The sequence below is a fragment of the Callospermophilus lateralis genome, chromosome 6 (assembly GCF_048772815.1).
Source record: "Callospermophilus lateralis isolate mCalLat2 chromosome 6, mCalLat2.hap1, whole genome shotgun sequence".
Classification (NCBI taxonomy): domain Eukaryota; kingdom Metazoa; phylum Chordata; class Mammalia; order Rodentia; family Sciuridae; genus Callospermophilus; species Callospermophilus lateralis.
This window is the reverse complement of record NC_135310.1, coordinates 100421083-100439649: the sequence shown is the minus strand read 5'-3', so window position 1 is coordinate 100439649 and position 18567 is coordinate 100421083. Positions and strand designations below refer to the sequence as shown.

The window sequence follows — 18567 nt, the reverse complement described above, 5'->3', positions numbered from 1 at the left end:
AAAAAAAACGGTAGTGCCTTTATCCTCCCTTAGGCTTTGGGTAAGCTTTGTCACTGTTTCTACTGATAGATCATGGAAAGGTAATGCTATATAATTTACAAGGCTTGATTGTAAAATGAATACCACTTTTGCCTGCCTCTTGGAGCACTCATCTTTGGGACTCTGAGCTATGTTATTAGATATCCAAAAAGAACAAGCTGTGATAAAGTCCAAACTATCCCATCAGGAACCTTATGAAGAGGCTCTGAGAAATGAAGAGAGGTGCCCAGCCTGTCCCCATTGTCCCATCCACTCAGCCCCATCTGTTCAGCTCTGACTGCCATCTGTCTATTAGTACCTGAGAAAACTCTAGAGTGCCCAATTGAGCTATTCCTGAACTTTTTATCTACAAAAAAAAAAATGAATGTTGTTATGTTTAAAGCCACTGAATTTTGGAATTGAGTGTTATACAGACAATAAGAAGAACCTGATCAATTTTACTAGGTCCCAGGGGTATGTGGAAATTGTACATATTTGAAAACACACACACACACACATACACATGTGCACTAATGCAGAATATAAGTCACAAGCTATATCCTCAGTGGGAAACCTTTGCACCTGTTGAAGCAATCTGAAGGGTCTACAGTTCATTCTGTTAAATATTAGGAACAAATTGAGGTGGCAAATAGTATATGCTTATTTTCTGCTTGTTGAAGAACTAATGTATTTTATCTATATGAATATAATTCTTATAGCAGAATTTCCCCCATTTACATTCAATAATCATCTAAAGTCATTTACAAAAGCACTTAGCTTCTTCAGTCCTTCCTTGGGACCAAATATTGAACAAACAACATTTATCTGACATGCAAAAAATTCAGTATGCTCAAATAGTTTGAAAAACAGTATAATATTTAGACATAGTTTCTAAATAAAATGTACAGTTAAAACTCTTAATATAAAGATTTTTAAAGGAAACAGAATTATTATGTGCACCTGGACTTGAACTCATAGAAAAGACAAAGATATGAACTTCAGGATATTCTTGGTGATTAGAAATGGTTGGTTCCTGAGGCTGACTGAGGTCACTAAACAGACCCATCTCTATTATACAAATACATGGAAGGTCTAGAGGTAACAAGATAAGACAGTGACAGGTCACAATGCAGCTTTAACCTCCATGGCAGTATCTTAGTGGGCATTAGAAAATAGTGTATTAAGCAGATAATTTAGTATTCCAAATCAAACTCCTTCAGAGAAACTTTGGGTCAAGTCTTGCTCCCTTTCAGCCAATGTCCCACCACTCCCTCCCCTCATCTGGTTAAAGGGATTCCTGTAACACCAGAAAATAGGTACCAAGATCCTGGTAAATTTCACCAAGATCTTTTGTATATTGATGGCAGGGCCAACTCACCTGGGCTATATAATGTACTGGAACCCTCCAAAATGATTCAGTTGCTCAGACAGCTAGCTGTGTCTTATAAGCAAACAATCTGGGGCTCTCTGACTTCTTTCTCTCTCACTCTCTTTCTTTCTTACACACACACACACACACACACACACACACACACACACAACATATTCCATTACATTATCAATTCCTCTCTTCCACACACCCATGTTCTTCAGAAAGGGCAGAGTTAGAAATGACAGGACAGGACTTGTGAGCAGAAATTACAGCCTCCTGCATCTCATCGATGTAAATTTAAACCTGAAACCAATAAATGTGCTTTCATTGCCAATAAAGAACTAATTGTACTACACACTAAAAGGAAAATAAGGAAAAGTTTACACATTCCTCAGGCTAACTAACATTTGCTTAGGCCATATTTACAGTGTTAGAATGACCTATAAATAATTGTTACTTTTCCTTCTACTTTTATCAACCTAATGCATTTCTAATTCTGCTGTTAAAACTTATAATCTATCTATTCAAATAGTTGAAAATTAATTAATCAAGGATTAAGTATTTATGACTGAGCCTTTGCATATGAAATACATAAAAATAGGATGTTGATACATTTAGTAAATTAAAGATAAATGTAAAATTCTAGATCATGTTTTAAAATTACTCCATTTATAACAATTTAAACACCATAACTACTAACAGCCACATTCCAAAGTTGCAAGGAGCCTGTCTATTTTTATAAACATGTTTTATTCTCTATTGTTATTGTATATTCCATAGAAGTAAAGGGCTACCTGACTTGTTTCAAATTCTCTTACATTACATGTCACTCTAAAGAAACTTTTTTCCAGATAAGTTGTAAAGAACATGTATTTTTTAATGGCAGGTATTTTATCATCTATGGCCATTTAGATTATAGGTGTGGGATCCTGTTTTATATGGCACCCTGCTGCCGTGGAAATTCTCTTTTAGCTGTTTCAGTTAGAAAGTCTTTGCCAAACAAAACAGTAGGAGGGAAGCTGTAAAAAAAAAAAAAAAATAGCCTCAAAATGTTAAAAAAAGAAGTGAACAAGCAACAATGTAAACACAAACTAGAGTAATATTCCCATGACCTACATTTGATAGGAAAAAAAGAAAAAAAAACATAAAATGCAGAGAATATCTATTTAAAACAATGCACATTTACCTTTAGAAACAAAGTTATTCAGACACTATTATAAATAAGCTATTGTACTACAATAATTATGTTAAAAATCTCAGACCTCAGATATTATTTTAAGGTAAATATGTCTGGTCTATGATTTTCTTCTGAAATGAGAATGATATAAAATTTTTAAAGAAATTTTTTTAAAAAGAAGCAAGCTCACTGAAATCTAAATAGTCAAATTCTGTAAAAGATTATCCTCAAGATTGCCTTTCGAAAATCACTCCGTTTGTTATGTAGAAAGAGACTGGTATGACTTAGGAAGATGAGTCCCATATCCTAGATTCAGACTCACTGCTCTTTTGCAGACATATGATTCATTTACATTACTTCTTTTTGGTTTGAAATAAATATAACCAGATGAGCATTAAAATGAAATATATCTTAGTACAGCCATTATGAAAAACACTGTGACTGTGCACTCCAGACTCTGGGTATTCACATTCAAGGACCATTTGTGTGTCCTAGTAGCCTCCTTACAACCCCCCTGTGCTGCAGGCACCACTGCTGAGATTTCTGAGGTTCAGAGAGGTTAAGTTGCTTACTCAAAGTGCAAGGCAGAATGCAAACAGGGACACAGTTTTAGACGCATTTCTCCTCATCACAGCTGTCCTCTAGAACTATGTGGGGGAATACAACTGCTTATTTGATAATACCTTGAGCCTAGAAAGAGCTCATTAAATTTCAATAGGTTAAGTCCCAAATTCAACTCACGAACAAACTCAGAATAAATCATATGATTTTATAGTCCTATCACATGTATCTATTTAAAGGAGGCCAGGAGGCATTTTCCAGTTACTGCTCACAGGAGACTGCCTTTCCTTTTCTATTGCCCATCTTTTCTCTTCTGTAGGTGTGCAAGAAAAAGTATGGCCTTTAGAAAGGATTCCAGGCTCATCTTTTTAAATGCCCTCATAGATGGGTCTGAAGAATAACCTATCAGGCAATGTTTACTTTTGCATAATAACAGAATATGACCATGAGAATCATTGTCAGGAAGAATATTTTATCTTCCACTGAGGGAGGAAAACAACCTTGAAGAGGATTAGCAAAAGTTGGTATTTGAAATATTCATTGGTTAATATTATCAAGAACTGTCCTCTTTCCTAATCCTAATTATAAAGTTAAACCAGCATATCATGTGAAGTGAGCACAGACAAAAAACAACAGCAACAACAACAAATATCAAGTAAATTCATAAAGACTTACAGATGGAAAGAATTTGCACTCCCTTACAAGCAATGACAGCTATTGAAACAATGAGAATTTTGCAAAATAAAAATCTCCAGGAAATATGCCTAGAATAATCAACCTATTTGTTTACCTAAGGGAAATATGTATACCCTTAATTATGTAGGAATAAATACATAAATAAAAATGGGTCACTTGCCCATACCAGATAACTGAAAGTAATACTTTATTTTTCTTTCAGGCTGATTCCTTATTCATTTCACAATAATTTCTTGTGCACCTACTTATTATATCCCAAGCACTGGGGATACAATGATAAATAAAACTCCTGATCTTCATAGTGATCATGGTCTAGATAGTAGACAACTGGAGAATATTTATAAAATACAAAGTGACAGTGGGATAGAGGAAAATAACTCTTTTGAGGAGAAATAAAGATAACTGAAAAGTGACACATCAGCGAAAAACCCATTGCAGATTCTGTTACCTCAAATGCATTGTAATGAAAAGGACTTTAACATTTTCACATCATTCTGTAATAACTGCTTAAAAATGAAGAAATTGAGATGAAAAAAAAAAAAAAAAAAACAAGTGTATATATAAATGGGTAGGACATGAAAACCAGGAACAAGGAGCAGTTTGGTTTAGCAAGATCTTCAGTAAAGTGAAATAGAGTAATGAAGTTAAGGCTGAAAAGAAAAAGAAACTGCAAATGGAGGACAACTTGAATAGCAGACCAAAGTTTCCAGGCTCTTTCAATTGGGAGAAAAGAACTTAGAACGTGAGGTTGCAAAGGCTGATATTTCTGAACAATTACTGTAGACACAATAAGCAAAACATGGACACAAGGGACAGACAATGCTTAGGAACATCATTTAAGGAACTACCACATGATTGGTCAATGAAGGTCTTGGTTACTAATATGAGATTGAAAAAAGAGACTAGTATAGACTACACTGGGGAATAAGAATTCTAAGAGTCAATAACTGTTACCAAGTGGATGTTTGAATCTTCCCAGAATTCATGTTGAAATCTTAGATTCCATTGTATTAGGAGGTGAGGCTTGGGGAGGCTTTAGGTGATAGAGGATATGATGAGATCAATGTTCTTATAAGAAGAGACAAGAGAGAACTTGCTTCCTTCTTCTTCTGTCCAACATATGAAGATACAATAAGACCGCTATGTACAAACTAGGAAGTAGGTCTTCCCTAGATACCATCTCTCTTGAAATCTTGATTTTGGACTTCCCAGCCTCCAGAACTATGATAATTCTTTCACCCGAGCCATCAAAACTAGGGTATTCTGTTATAGCAGCCCTGACTACAATAGGAATTGAGTGAATAAAAAAGAAAGTCCCTTGAAAGTTAAAGTCCAAGATTCCAAAGGGAACACTTCATATACAGCAGGGTGGACACTGTGAGCTTGATTTTGAGCCCAATGTGTTTGAGGTGCCAGTGACACATTCAGGTGAAATATATTAGAGATGGTAGGATTACAAGTATTGATTTGCACTCATCTTAGAGGTGGGTGTTGATGTAGGAAGGACAGTCAAAGAGGAGAGCATAGGTAGAGGACAGCACTAGGATCAGAATCTGAGCAGAACCTGAAACCCAGTCAGTGGTCATGAAAAGACGTGAGAGAGGACAGGAAGAGAGTACCTAGGGGAGTAAACTAAACGAGAGATAGAGGATAATGGAAACCAGGGAGTGGGATCAGAAATAATCAGTGAAATTAAGTAATGGGGAGAGACTCTCCATGTTGGAGAACAGGCCCTGGATTAGGAAAGGAAAGGGCTGTCCTGGTTGCTAAATGCTATTTGCGTTTCAAAAACTAGAATCCATTCTCAGATTCAAGGACTGTTGCCAAACACCTGAAAACTCTGGATAAAGCTCTATTATCTTATCAGTTCTCCAGAGAAGACTATGGATGACTTTCCTCATCTCATCTTTGATGAATTTCATGTCTTATCTCTAGCAAATGTAAGCATTGAAAGAATCAAAGTTAAGGGAGCATATAGCTATTTCTCATCCTTTAATATGAAATTCTGTGGGGCAGTTCAGGCCACTTATCATCACTTCCTTTTATCAGATGAAAAAAATAAAGCCTAAAGTTTTTTTTTTATGAAAGCTTTAACATCCTAAGAAATATTCAGGTTATTTATAAAGTAAGTCATAAAATGATAAATGGAAGCCAAGTACCTAAATTTCTATTTAAGAGCTTTAACTTGGACTCATTACATTGGTCCATATGTTAGTGTGGGATTAGTACTGAGTTCCAAGGTAGATTTTAGGATTCAATTCATATAAATAATTCCATCAAAGGGGTTTTGCTTTAATCATATCAGGGCATAGCTAATTCTCTGTAATAGTAGAGAAAGTTAGTGTTTTAGTCAGCTTTTTCATTGCTGTAACTAAAGGACCCTACCAGAACAACTGTAGAGGAGGAAAACTTTATTTGGGGGCTCACAGTTTCAGAGGTCTCAGTCCATAGACAGTAAGATCCATTTCTTAGGGTTCAAGATGAGGCAAAACATCATGGTGGAGAGTGTGGCAGAAGGAAGCATCTCACAGGAGGAGCAGGAAGCAGAAAGACTCCACTCTCCAGATACAAAATGTATACCCTATAGCCATGCCCACAGTGAACCACTTTCTCTAGCCACATCCCATCTGCCTCCAGTTACACCTAATTAATCCCATCAGAGGTTAATCCACTGATTAGGCTAATGCTATAACCCAGTCATTTCTCCCCTAAACCTTCTTGCATTATCTCACATATGAGCTTCTGAAGACACCACATCTAAACCATAACAATTAGTAATTTACAGACAATTATATCAGGTTAATGTTTATCAGAGTATTTACTAAACAATTCTTGTTAAATTAATGGTCTAATTAAGAAACTGAATTTAAATACCTGTGGCACCCATTTGGAGGACACAAAGCTGGTTACTTCTATTACAGACAAGCCAGTTTGGGAAAGTCGATTGATAAATTCAATTTTTATGTCTGTAGGAACTATAACCTATAAAAACATAAAAAGTTAGTTTATAAGTAAAGTCACATGGGGTCTATTGTTGACAAACAGAAATTCACTTCCTAACTGAAAAGAAATGTGATTTATAAACTCAAGTAGCAAGTGAAAACAAACATGTCTTTAACATCCGAAGAAATGTTAATATTTAAACTGAGTGTTTGAAATACTCAGTAAAGCCAATATAAACTTACCTTTTCATTCTGCAATCCATCCCTAGGCCCAACTTCTACTATTTTAACATATTCAGGGAGCCCAGATAACTGGGATGATTCCTGAAAAGCAAAATATAAAGACAAGAAAAATGTAGCATTTAGATTGTCATACTTCTTATTTAAAAAGCTAAACAATTATACTATATTATAAAGCCTCATCCAGAAAGCAATAACAGTAAGAAATCAACATAATGATACAATCTAAATACCCTGCTTATATTTGTAACATGAACTCATTTTTCTTATAACTGCTTGATATTTTATGATTTAAATTCAAAAGAATAATTTCTAAAAATAAAATTGTGAAATAAGGGATTTACCCAGGATCTAAAGAGCAAATCTGGGGGCTGGGGATGTGGCTCAAGCGGTAGCGCGCTCGCCTGGAATGCAGGCAGCCTGGGTTCGATCCTCAGCATACAAAGATGTTGTGCCCGCCGATAACTAAAAATAAATATTAAAATTCTCTCTCTCTCTCTCTCTACCTCTCTCACTCTTTAAAAAAAAAAAGAGCAAATCTGTTGAATCATTCTGCATATAGTTATATCACCTTTTTAAAAAAGATTTCTTTTTTAGTTGTAGATGGGCACACTACCTTTATTTTGTTTATTTATTTATTTTTTTTAATGTAGTGCTAAGGGTGGAACTCAGTGCCTCACACATGCTAGGTGAGTGCTCTACCACTGAGCCACAGCCACAGCTCCTAGATCACATTTTTGTTAAAATAAAAGTTAAGCCATTGTATTAGCAGATATCTGCCACACAGAGTCATACCAGCTGCTACCTGCAATTCCCTGAACTTAAGTGTCGATTTGGTATTTTGGCTCATGCACAGAAAGATAAGGTTAGATATAAAAGTATGCTATTTGTTTCTCTGTGTCACACAACAGAGCTACTACACAAACACTGCTTCCTGATGGACACTCGCCTAGTGAACATAAGCCTCAATATCTTCCCAACACCCCAGCTCTAGCCCAATGTAAGAAATACCTTGTTATACCTTTTGCCCAACTCTGAGGTACTAAATGGGCTGGTTTCTGGAATTTCTGTCCCTAGACTAGGCAGGATGGACCTAGTTTAAAAGAGGCATCTGCCTTCTAAATATATTGATTTAAAGGTTATTATTTAATATAAGAAAAACAGAAATAGCCTGTTTTGTATCACAGTTTAAATGACAAAGAAGCTACCCTATATAGACTGTACCAACATAATCTCTTGGTACTTCTGAGTGAAGTGTTGGTAACTCATCATTAAGTTCTTCACATGGATAGTTGATAGAATCAAGCCAGATTCACAAGACCTGTGCCTTTCATCAGTAAAGACAAATTCAAGCTGATCAATTCATCTTGTCTCACTTTGTCCTTGTGACAATAACTGGCATACAATGGTGAAGTGGCTGTTTTGGATGCAGGATGCAGTTTTTGTCTATAACAGAAAAAGGCTCACTGGCCCTTTCTGTGTTTAAAATTCTTACAGGCTTTATTACTATTCTGTGTTAATTCAGTTGAAGAACCCAGATGGTCGCTGATATAATGTTAACAGACCATCCTCTACAATTTCCCTAAAATGGGGCAATTTGTTAACAAAAATTAGCCAAGAAGGAAGACAACTCTCATTTCTGCATCTTCTGTGCAAGTTATGATGCATAAAATTAACAGGAGGTGGAGAGTTAAGAGGGGAACATGAGTCCTCTGCTTTAGGTTCAGTTCTGAATAGTAGTCATGAGACCATGCCTAATTATGGAGTGCCTATAATGTCAACCCAGCAATAAAGAAAATGTATGGCATGGGAATATTGTGTAAAAGAGGGACTCATTTCTCTTTCCAGTCCTAAAATGGCAGCAATGAAACAAAACCTGAAACAAAACCAGGCAGCCTTAATACATGTGGTCTCATTATTGATGGTTGTTTCACAAAACTACATTTTCAACAGCAATTAGCTTTCAGCATACATGGACAAAGAGTATTTCTTTGTTTCATGGAAATTTTGACCCAAAGAAGGAACATAGTGTTTTTTTAATGCTTGTGTACAATGAGTACAATTAAAGAGCTGGGTATATTTCTCTGCATCAATGTGATAAATTTGGATAATTATTCACAGGTAATATGAAGAAAACCAACACTATGGTCATTTAAGTCAAAGCTGAATGTGTGACCATTTGATAGAATTTTTCAATTCTTCTTGAATCTAACGCTACTCTTCAGTCTTTCTAGACAGTTTGAATTAAGCTAGTGACCAAAGATATTCCCCAGTACAATCAACGGATCATTATTTATGCACAGTCTGTGTCACAGAATGCAATAGGTGCTGGGTGTATGCCAAAATGTAACCAGAAATAAATGTACCAATTAGATAGAAGCAGTAAGAGTTGGTAAGGAAATCATGGAAGATGGAGTATCTGAGAAGAGGCATATTCTATGTTCTGATGAGAAGATTATTAATTCAGGCACTTATTCATTTATTTATTTATTTTGAACTTAGGTCTAGTTTACACTCACAAATAGCCACATTGAAATTAAGTGCAATTGTATTTACTTGTGTGTGTGTGTGTGTGTGTGTGTGTGTGTGTTTAGTGCTGGGGATTGAACCTGGGTACTGTGCATGCTAGGCAACTGCTCTACCACTAAGTTACACCCCCAGCCTCATGTGCTTATACAACATGAGGGATTTTATATTAATCATTATGTGTGAATCTGTGGTAGTAATGCTTAGAAAGAGATCAAAGGTCACCAAGAAAGGGCTCTCATATCACACATATTCAGTTAATATATGTTAATGCTGATGATAACCAGAGGACACTTGAATGTCTGGTGGGTTGTATTTCAGCAGCTGCACTTGGGGAACCTCAGCATTTCCTATTGGACAGCAAGCATGCCTGCCTTTGCTCCAGCTGGACATACTATATCTTCCAAAGCGCTTTGCTAGATGAAAACCTTTGATAGATAATCAAGGAAAGGCATTCATGCCATGCTACTAAGACATGCACATATGCAAGACAACAAAGAAGAAACGTTTTCCAACAATTACCACTATTAATACTCAAAAATATTTGTTTTCCTCAACCAAAACTCTAATACATTATCCAAGATTTCATGTGTAATCTACTCAAAACCTCTACAGATAAAATTAAGTAATTTAATTTCTATGATCCCATAATACTTTTTAGAAACATATATTTTAAAAAATATCTGCAAATACGTCTTGCTTGCCTCTCTCTCTCGCTCTATTTCTCTTTTATTATGGGCCCATTTTTAAATGACTGAATTATAAATAATAAATGAATTCATACCTAAAACTAAGATAAGTAAGGTTAGCCTTTCATTTAGTGAGTACATTAGCCAATGTTATAATAGTTACTAGTATATGAAAGGAATCATTCAAAAATTCCTGCCCATAGCTAGTGAACATTTTAGTGGCACCTGGGTCTTCATGCTACTTTGAGACAGGAATGAGGGGGTTCTTTACCTATACACTGAATATGAGTGAGTTATAAGTTACAAGGAATTGAGGTTTTAAAATATTAGGCTGTAGAAGTTATTAACATAGTCCTTAAACAGGTCTATAGTCTAAAGTTTATTTTTATAACAGTAAAAGTCCTATGTTACTGAGCTTAGTGTATCCTGTTTAGTGTGCAGTACATTATATGATACTAGTCTAACACAAAAGATGCATTATCTAGAGTGAAGAGTTCAAAAAGCTGTGTTATACAGCTGAGTGTGTGCCCACATTTGGCATCATATTTCTAATGGTTCACTTTCATAGAGCAACAATAAAAGAAATACTATCTTGCATTTATATGTTGTATTTTTTCCAAAGAACTTTTTTATCTCCATTTCATCTGTGAAGCCACCCTATTAGTAAGGCAGAAATGAAAGAGAGATTAAATGACTTTCTAAGTTTACCTTCCTAAATTCCTTGGCTCTGATTCTAGTTTTCTTTAAGATGAGATTAAATACATTGTCAACTATTGAATTTTGCTTGAAAAAATAGTAATGAACCTTACTTTTACATAAAATGTAAGTGTTCTGCTTTATTCACATTTTTCAATTGTGCATAAAATTAAAAGGAGGCATAATTTGATGCAGAACTCTGAAATCCTGTGTGTGTGTGTATTTGTGTGTGTGCATGCATATGCAATACATACGTTTTCTAGCAGTAATAATGGATGCCTTTATACAGTCAACCCTATTCATGGTGATAGGTGTCATTTCTTATTATCTACCCTACAAGTACAGCTTTTTTCCCTACACAACACTATCATAGTAGAAATTTCTACACAAGTTTGTATATGTTCCACTGACTTCATTTCTTGAGAAGTAGTTTTTTGTGTGTACAGTTGAAATATCCTCTTTCATAATCAGTATTCCCAAGGAGATGACTCTGAGGGCCAAATAAAATGCTCCCACTACACAGATGAGAAGTGTGGATCAGGAAATTGTGTGATTTTCTTTTGAAATTAAATTGGACTTCTTGGGGAGGCATTAGATATCAGCTTTTCCAAAAGAATCTATTTTTGTCATCACATCTGAAATATGCACATGGTGCATTTTGTGGTAATGTTAAACTCTCTACACTCTGCTATTTGTTATTTCTTGGATATTAATTTCTCTTTTAACCCAATATAATCAGAAGCATGTAAACTATTATCACTGATATAGCAGATATCCACAGAAACCTTGGACCTCCAGAGTAATCAAAAGATATTTTTCTCCCTGGGTGATTCTTTGGAACCAAGAGCTGAATAAACAAAGCTGATATTTGAAACCCAATTTCCAGAATATCCATATTTCAGGGTTAATTCAAAGGCAATCTGTGTCAATTTAATAAGAATGCATTCAAAACCAAGTAAGTTTGTAATGCAAAATAATTTTTGTAATGTATTATTAAGGTACCTAATCCACCATGAATAGTATTTCTTAATTTACCAGCTCAAAAGGTAAAGGAAAGTATCTGAAAGCTTTTTAGCAATTTGGAAACAATCAGAAAGAAAGTAAAGAGTGTGCAATGCTTTGCTTCCCAACAACCATCAAAACAGTCAACGTTTTGACAGAGATTAAAAACAAGCTCTACAAACATGAATGTCCTATCTCTCTATGTATACTAAGGTGTATTCTTGGAACTTTATGGGAAACCAGTGTTGGGTGTCAGTGTAGATATACAACATAACTAAATAAAAACCCCTTCTGTAATAAATTTTGTGAACACTGGAAAAATCAATAGTAGTTACAGAAGCATAAGAATATTCCCCAACAGTTATCTGCACATATGGCAGATTATAGAATGGAATAAAAGGATGAATAATAGAAAATCATCTAAATGTATTCATTATTTTTATAAAACAGGCTCTCAATGGGCAGCATGTACATTCACTTCTCAGTTAAATTCCATTTGTAAAAAGTGGCTTGAGAAATAAATGCATATCTGTCTTTGATATTCATTAGTTAATTATTGCTTTATCAAAATCCATAGCTGTATTACAAATAAAACAAGATATAATGTTAAAAATAGAGAATATGAAAAAAGATTGTGAGGACAGTTTATAAAACATGAGTGATAATAATATAATAGTAACCACAAAAAATGAGAGAAACTACTTGTAAGGAGAAGCATTAAAGAAACTGGTAATGGTAACTTTTAATGCACACATTTAATGAACCACTCAGCCAAAGAGTTAAAATAAATTGACAAGATTTCCAAGAAAGACTCTGGGTGTGGTGGCACATGCCTGTAATCCCAGTAGCTCAGGAGGCTGAGGCAGGAGGATCATGAGTTCAAAGCCAACCTCAGCAAAAGAGAGGCAATGAGCAACTCAGTGAGACCCTGTCTCTAAATAAAATACAAAATAGGACTGGGGATGTGGCTCAGTGGTTGAGTGTCCTTGAGTTCAATCCCTAGTATCCCCCCTCCCAGAAAAAAGAATTCCAGAAGAGAAAACCCTTCTATGCTTTCTAGAGCATTGATCCTGCATATCTAGCTCTGCTTTTTTAAATGGTATTTGTTATTTACATTAGTTTAAGAAATAAAATTATTCTTTATTTGTGGCAACTTAATAATAAAATTAAGTTTATAAAAAATTAACCAACATGATCTATATTTGATTAACATTATCCTTATCACTTAATTATAGTTTAAGATAAAAATGAAAGTGCCAATTAAAAAAACAAGACTAAAATTCTGATTTGAAGGATTTTATTTCTGGAAAATTCTTTCCTCAATGTCTTTGCCAACAAAACATTTTTACCTGATCTGCTGACATCATTCCCAAGGTTTATTTTGGAAGCCACTAAAATTGCTTTTGCATTTTGCAAATTCATAAGCAGTCAAATTGATTGAATATATACAGATGATAATTTAAATTGGGTCGCTACTACTGTTGAGAAAAAGCAATTACATTGCTGTTCATGATCTTTTGATTATACCATATTGTCTGTATAATAATAGCAAGTTGAGACATCACATCCAAGATGTCCTCGGAGTTTTCAACTTTATAATATACTCTCTTAGACATAATAAAACTATTAGATGCCATTTAAATTTTGAATAAAACTGTTCAACTCTTAATAAAGTTCCTCCATCAAAATACTTAAGTAATGTCTATTTTCTGATTGGCCATAAAAAAAAATCAACATGTCTGAGTATTTGCATGCTTATAAACATACTACAAACGTTCTCAGAAAAATAACAAAACTACGTGTGATGTCTTATATCACATAATATTTAACCAGTTTTGGATATTTGTTAGGGATGAGTTGTTGAGTAATAAAGGTAGCAGAACAGGGGCTTACAGAAATACTATCAGGTGCTAGTAAACTTAGGTAAAGTCTACCCCTGGTAAATTTTGATGATTATTAGTAGCAGACTATTGTGGGTATGGTGAAGTGGTGCTCAGACACTCCGTGCAGGACTGAAGCATTCCCAGATGCTAGAGTTTTGGCAGTATTGTCCTTTAAGTAGCCCCTTTCCCTAGTTACAGAAAGCCTCCTTGTCTAAGCTCACGCCCATGCCCCGTGATCATCCAGTGGGTGGTTGAAGAAGGAACAGAAAGGCCTAGCCCCTTTGCTTCAGGTAGTACAACTTGAAGGACTATAGTATGGGCTCCAGAGAGCCTGTGTGACTATGACCTTTGTTGTGAGCACATCAGATTTCACATTTCTCCTTTGCTAATCCTGTATTCTTCACTACCCCCACAGGTATTGAATCCAAGGGCAACAATTTCCCACAAACAACTCTTCATCCATGAATCTGTTTCCTAGAAAATCATACCTAAAAAAAAAAAAAAAAAAAAAAAAAAAAAAAAAAAAATTGGTGTCAGAACTGATCTGAGGAAAGGGTCTGTAAAATGGGATTTAGGATAATTTGCTGACCAATTTATACTTATTTCATATCCTTGAAAATAGGTGGGATATTGCTACTTCCTGATAGCCTGTAAAAATAGATAGATATTCACTGGTTCTCCATCAGGACAATTGTATCCCCCAGAGGACATCTGGCAATGTCTGGAGACCCGGTCTCTTTTCACAGTGGCTGAGTACTACTACATGTACTTACTGGGTAAACATGTTGCAGTGCACAAGTCAGGCCTTCCTAACAAGGGATGATGGTTGTGGCACCCTGATCTGTACAATCAAAATAAACCAAGGATGAAGTGGACCAATTAGTTGAGGTCAGCTGCCTCAATAAGCCTTGACCTCATGCTAGTCTATATACCTGCACCAATTTTCAGGCCAAAAACCAGTGGAATAAAGGAGCAAACAAATTCCCATGAGAAGGACCTTATAATATTATAAAAACTATGTATATTGTAGTTTTCTAATATTTCCCCAAACGGCTTTACAGTAAATGAGCACTGGATAAAGGAGACCACTAAACATTTCAGTCTTGGACACAGATCCAAGCTGACATCAAAACTTAGAGATCCAAAGTATCCCCTTGGAAAACACCCCCTTATTAGAATAGGGATTTATAGAGGCCACATGGTAAGTGAAATCCTGTGACTCCATTCCTCTACAATCTCTCTTTAGTCCCTAAGTGTACAATTGGAATATATATATTTGGTAGTGAAACAGATAACCGCCATATATTGGTTCTTTAACCCATAATATAAAACTGTCACAATAGGAAAGGGCAAAGAGAAGCTTCTGAAAGAGCTCATTTATTCCCTTCAGCCAAGAGAGTAAGGAGGTGGAGAAGGAAAAGGGGAAAGGGGCGAGGGATAGAAAGAGGGGTAGGGGGAAAGGAGAAAGCAAAACATCCTGGGAAATGGAAGAGATTATGTCATCCTTACGTACCTAAAGTAAAGGAGTTATGGCCTCATCATAAGTCCACTTTAGTGACTAATACAGCCTTTACCAAAGCCAGAAAGATGTTAAAATTTTCAAGGATGTCAGAGAACTACCAAAAACTCAACTCCAAATGTAGCTTCTGTACCTGTTGTGTTATTTTTGGCAAAAGCCAATTAACACTGCCTCAAGTGTAAGGCAAGCAGCCACTGATTAAAGGAATTGTATTGTTTTCTATCTGATGGAGAGAATAAAATATTCCTCCCACTCCCCACTCTTATTTTTTTTTTTTTGAGACAGGCAACAGTAGAGATTTATAGAATTCTCCTCAAGCTATATTAACTCTTCTACTGTTATATTTCAAAGAGACCTGAAAAATCCAGACATTCTGAAAAATATCATAAAGCTTCACTATGTCAATGAATGAAGTTCTTACCATATTAAATGAAACTCAAACTTCATTAAGAATTTATAGAAGTAATTCAGGGGACCTTCAAAAAAATTCAGGCATCCAAAACCAAATACAGCAAAATGAAAGTGACTGTAAAATAGTACTAAATTCAAAGTCTTAAATAGTCTGACAAATAATGCAGAGATGCCATCTCTGTAGGACATGTTGACCTACTGCAGAGATTTAAAATACAAATCATGAATCGTACTGCTTCTCCATTTTAAACTCAGAGCAGGCAATGGTAATCAAACACAGTAGGCTTTCACAATGAGGCCAAGTACCACCTAGGACTTCTCAATATATCTATCTACTCCAATATCGACTACAAAGAGATACTGTAAATCTCCCATTTTCTATCAATGTTGAGTCTGATACAGAAGACAAAATGTATTTGCCATCCTGGGGAAAAACTATTTTGCCTGTGAGGTTCTGGTGATTAAACTTAGAACCTTGTATATAGTAGGCTACCCAGACCCTTTTTATTTTGAGACAGGGTCTCACTAAATTGCCCAGGCTGGCCTTGAAATTGTGATTATCTGCCCTCAGCCAAAGGGATCACAAGTATGCACCCACCATGTCTGTTGGAAAATGTTCTTACCACTCTGTACTTCATTTATTAATTTAGAATAAATTCAGGTAATAGCTATAAAGAGTTTTGCCAAATCATATATATATGAATATGTATGTACATATATAAGCTTTCCATAAATATAATAGCCATTCAACAAATAAATATAAGGGCAATAGTTTTTTGTTCATTTATTCATTTTCTTAATATTGATTAGATATCAAACATGCAAGATGTTATGCTAGATCTTGGTTAAAGAAAGCTTATTGGATATAGTGATTAATTTCAAAGGAGTTACTCTTTTTAAAATATACCCAAAATAAAGCATTCATTACTCTTGGTGCTGCATTTCCAATACCACTACTAAAGCAAATCTGAGGAATTTCTTAACAATACTGTAATTGGCCATCTAGTGTGATGGAAAAAAATATCTAGAGAAAAATAACTAGGCTGTAGCAGACACTATTGCACAAATGTGGAAAATATAATTTGATTATTCTTCTGTTCGAAATGGGAATAATAATGACACTTGGCCCATAATTTCATTGTAAAGATTCAATGAGAATATGAATATAAAGCATTTAGTATTGTCCTTCCTGAAGAGCCATTTGAGCAATGTTTGCCTTTTGTAAATATAAAGTGTAGACATAAAAAGGGTTTTAAAAATATTTTTGCAAAAATGATAGCTTAAAGTTATTCCATCTATCATTTTAAAATACACCTACCAGCTTAAAATTTTCAATGAAAGGGATCATTGTTAACAGTGGAGCCAATTACCTATACAGTCCTTGCCACAATCAAAATCCTACATGGAAATTATTCAAGATCTCTCAGCAAGGAACTCCAAACACTTTGGAGACATTATCCCCCATTCTGGAACTTGCCAACAATTTTATCCACCTCCAGTGCTGACACCATCAACTCCACCCATCCTGTTCCACTTGGCAATGTCAACCTCAGTTTGAACTTGTGAAAGGCAACAGAGGGGTACTCACTCTAATGTCAGGAAAAATGAGAGCTCATATTCAAAACCTGGCTGAATAATGCTATAAACGAATGCAGAAGTCACAGCTATTTACTTGTTGAAAATGTTTTTATGGAAAAAAATACTAATTTAAAAGGCAAATTAAATACATTAATAATTCTGATTGGCATCACATACTCAAAGACAAGAGTACTATAAAAAAGCCCATGTCCTCTTCTCAAGCTAGATTTTAATTTCTCCTTTCACCTCAGGGATGTTCCTTTCAGCTTTACAACCAAGAGAAGATCTATATTTTTTTTAGATGCAGATCTTCTTGTGATATGCAGCTAGCAGATTGTTCGACGCTCATACCACAACATGAGAGTTGACCCACATCTTTGACCAAAGAGACTTTTTGACTAAAGAGACTTCACAAAGCCTCTAAATAACCCAGTTAGTCATTTTATCATTCTTGGGGTACACCAATTATTCCATTTGACACTCGGTAATGTTACAGGAAAAAATTGTGACCTCGAAATACATCAGAAATTTTCAGAAACTTCGTCATATGGGACAAATTATAAGGGTAATGAAATATATTTAGAACACTCCAAGCAGTGGAGGGGATGTGAACAATTTTGAAGAAGCTATGCCAATACGTGAGGTCCTTTAGGCATGATGCCCAGAGCCAGAGGGTCTTCTTGTCTAGGTCGAAAGGTTCTGTGTAAAACTGACAGTCCATTCTTTATAATCTTTCTTCCCAAAGGTTCCCCACCTCCGGGGAAATCCACATTTTTCTTTAAATTGTTAAAGCCCACATGAAGATTCACCCTGACTCCTCTCTCTTTCTCTCTCTGACACTCTATATTATATCAGCAGATCAAAATCTATCTTGGAAATAATCACTTCTAACCTGGATTATTCCAAAGAACATGCTAAGTATTCTCTCAGCTTCTACTCCTACCATTTCCTTTCCAAAGCACCCAGCAGCCTGATACTACTTTGAAACATTCCCAGATACATCACTCTTCCATTCAATACAATTTCCACAACTTTCCATTTTCCTCAGTAAAAAATCAAAAGTCTTTGGTCTTTGTCATGGCATTGGAGGTTGTTGTGGCTTGGATCTAAAATGTTCCCCCAAAGCCCATGTGCTACAGGCCTGGACTCCAACCTGTGGACCAAACTCCTCAAGTTTCTACTACCTCCCCACAGTTCCACAGGTTGGAGTCCTTAAGGATAGATGTTGTTCTCGTCCCTGGACCTTTCTTTCTTTCT

General features: G+C 35.4%; 1 protein-coding gene across 6 annotated transcripts in view; it reads right to left on the bottom strand.

Annotated features, from left to right (window-relative positions):
• Positions 1-18567, bottom strand: part of Hmgcll1 (3-hydroxy-3-methylglutaryl-CoA lyase like 1) — a 130566-nt gene that overhangs the window by 89525 nt on the left and 22474 nt on the right. For 4 of the 6 annotated variants that reach the window (XM_076860069.2, XM_076860071.2, XM_076860070.2 and 1 more), the window contains exons 2-3: positions 7010-7090; positions 6699-6806 (exon numbers count right to left, since the gene is read on the bottom strand). The exons of the other annotated variants lie outside the window; for them this stretch is intronic. In XM_076860069.2, coding sequence (XP_076716184.2) covers positions 6699-6806; positions 7010-7090 — 189 coding nt within the window. The remainder of the gene's footprint in view (positions 1-6698; positions 6807-7009; positions 7091-18567) is intronic. 6 annotated transcript variants of the gene reach the window in all.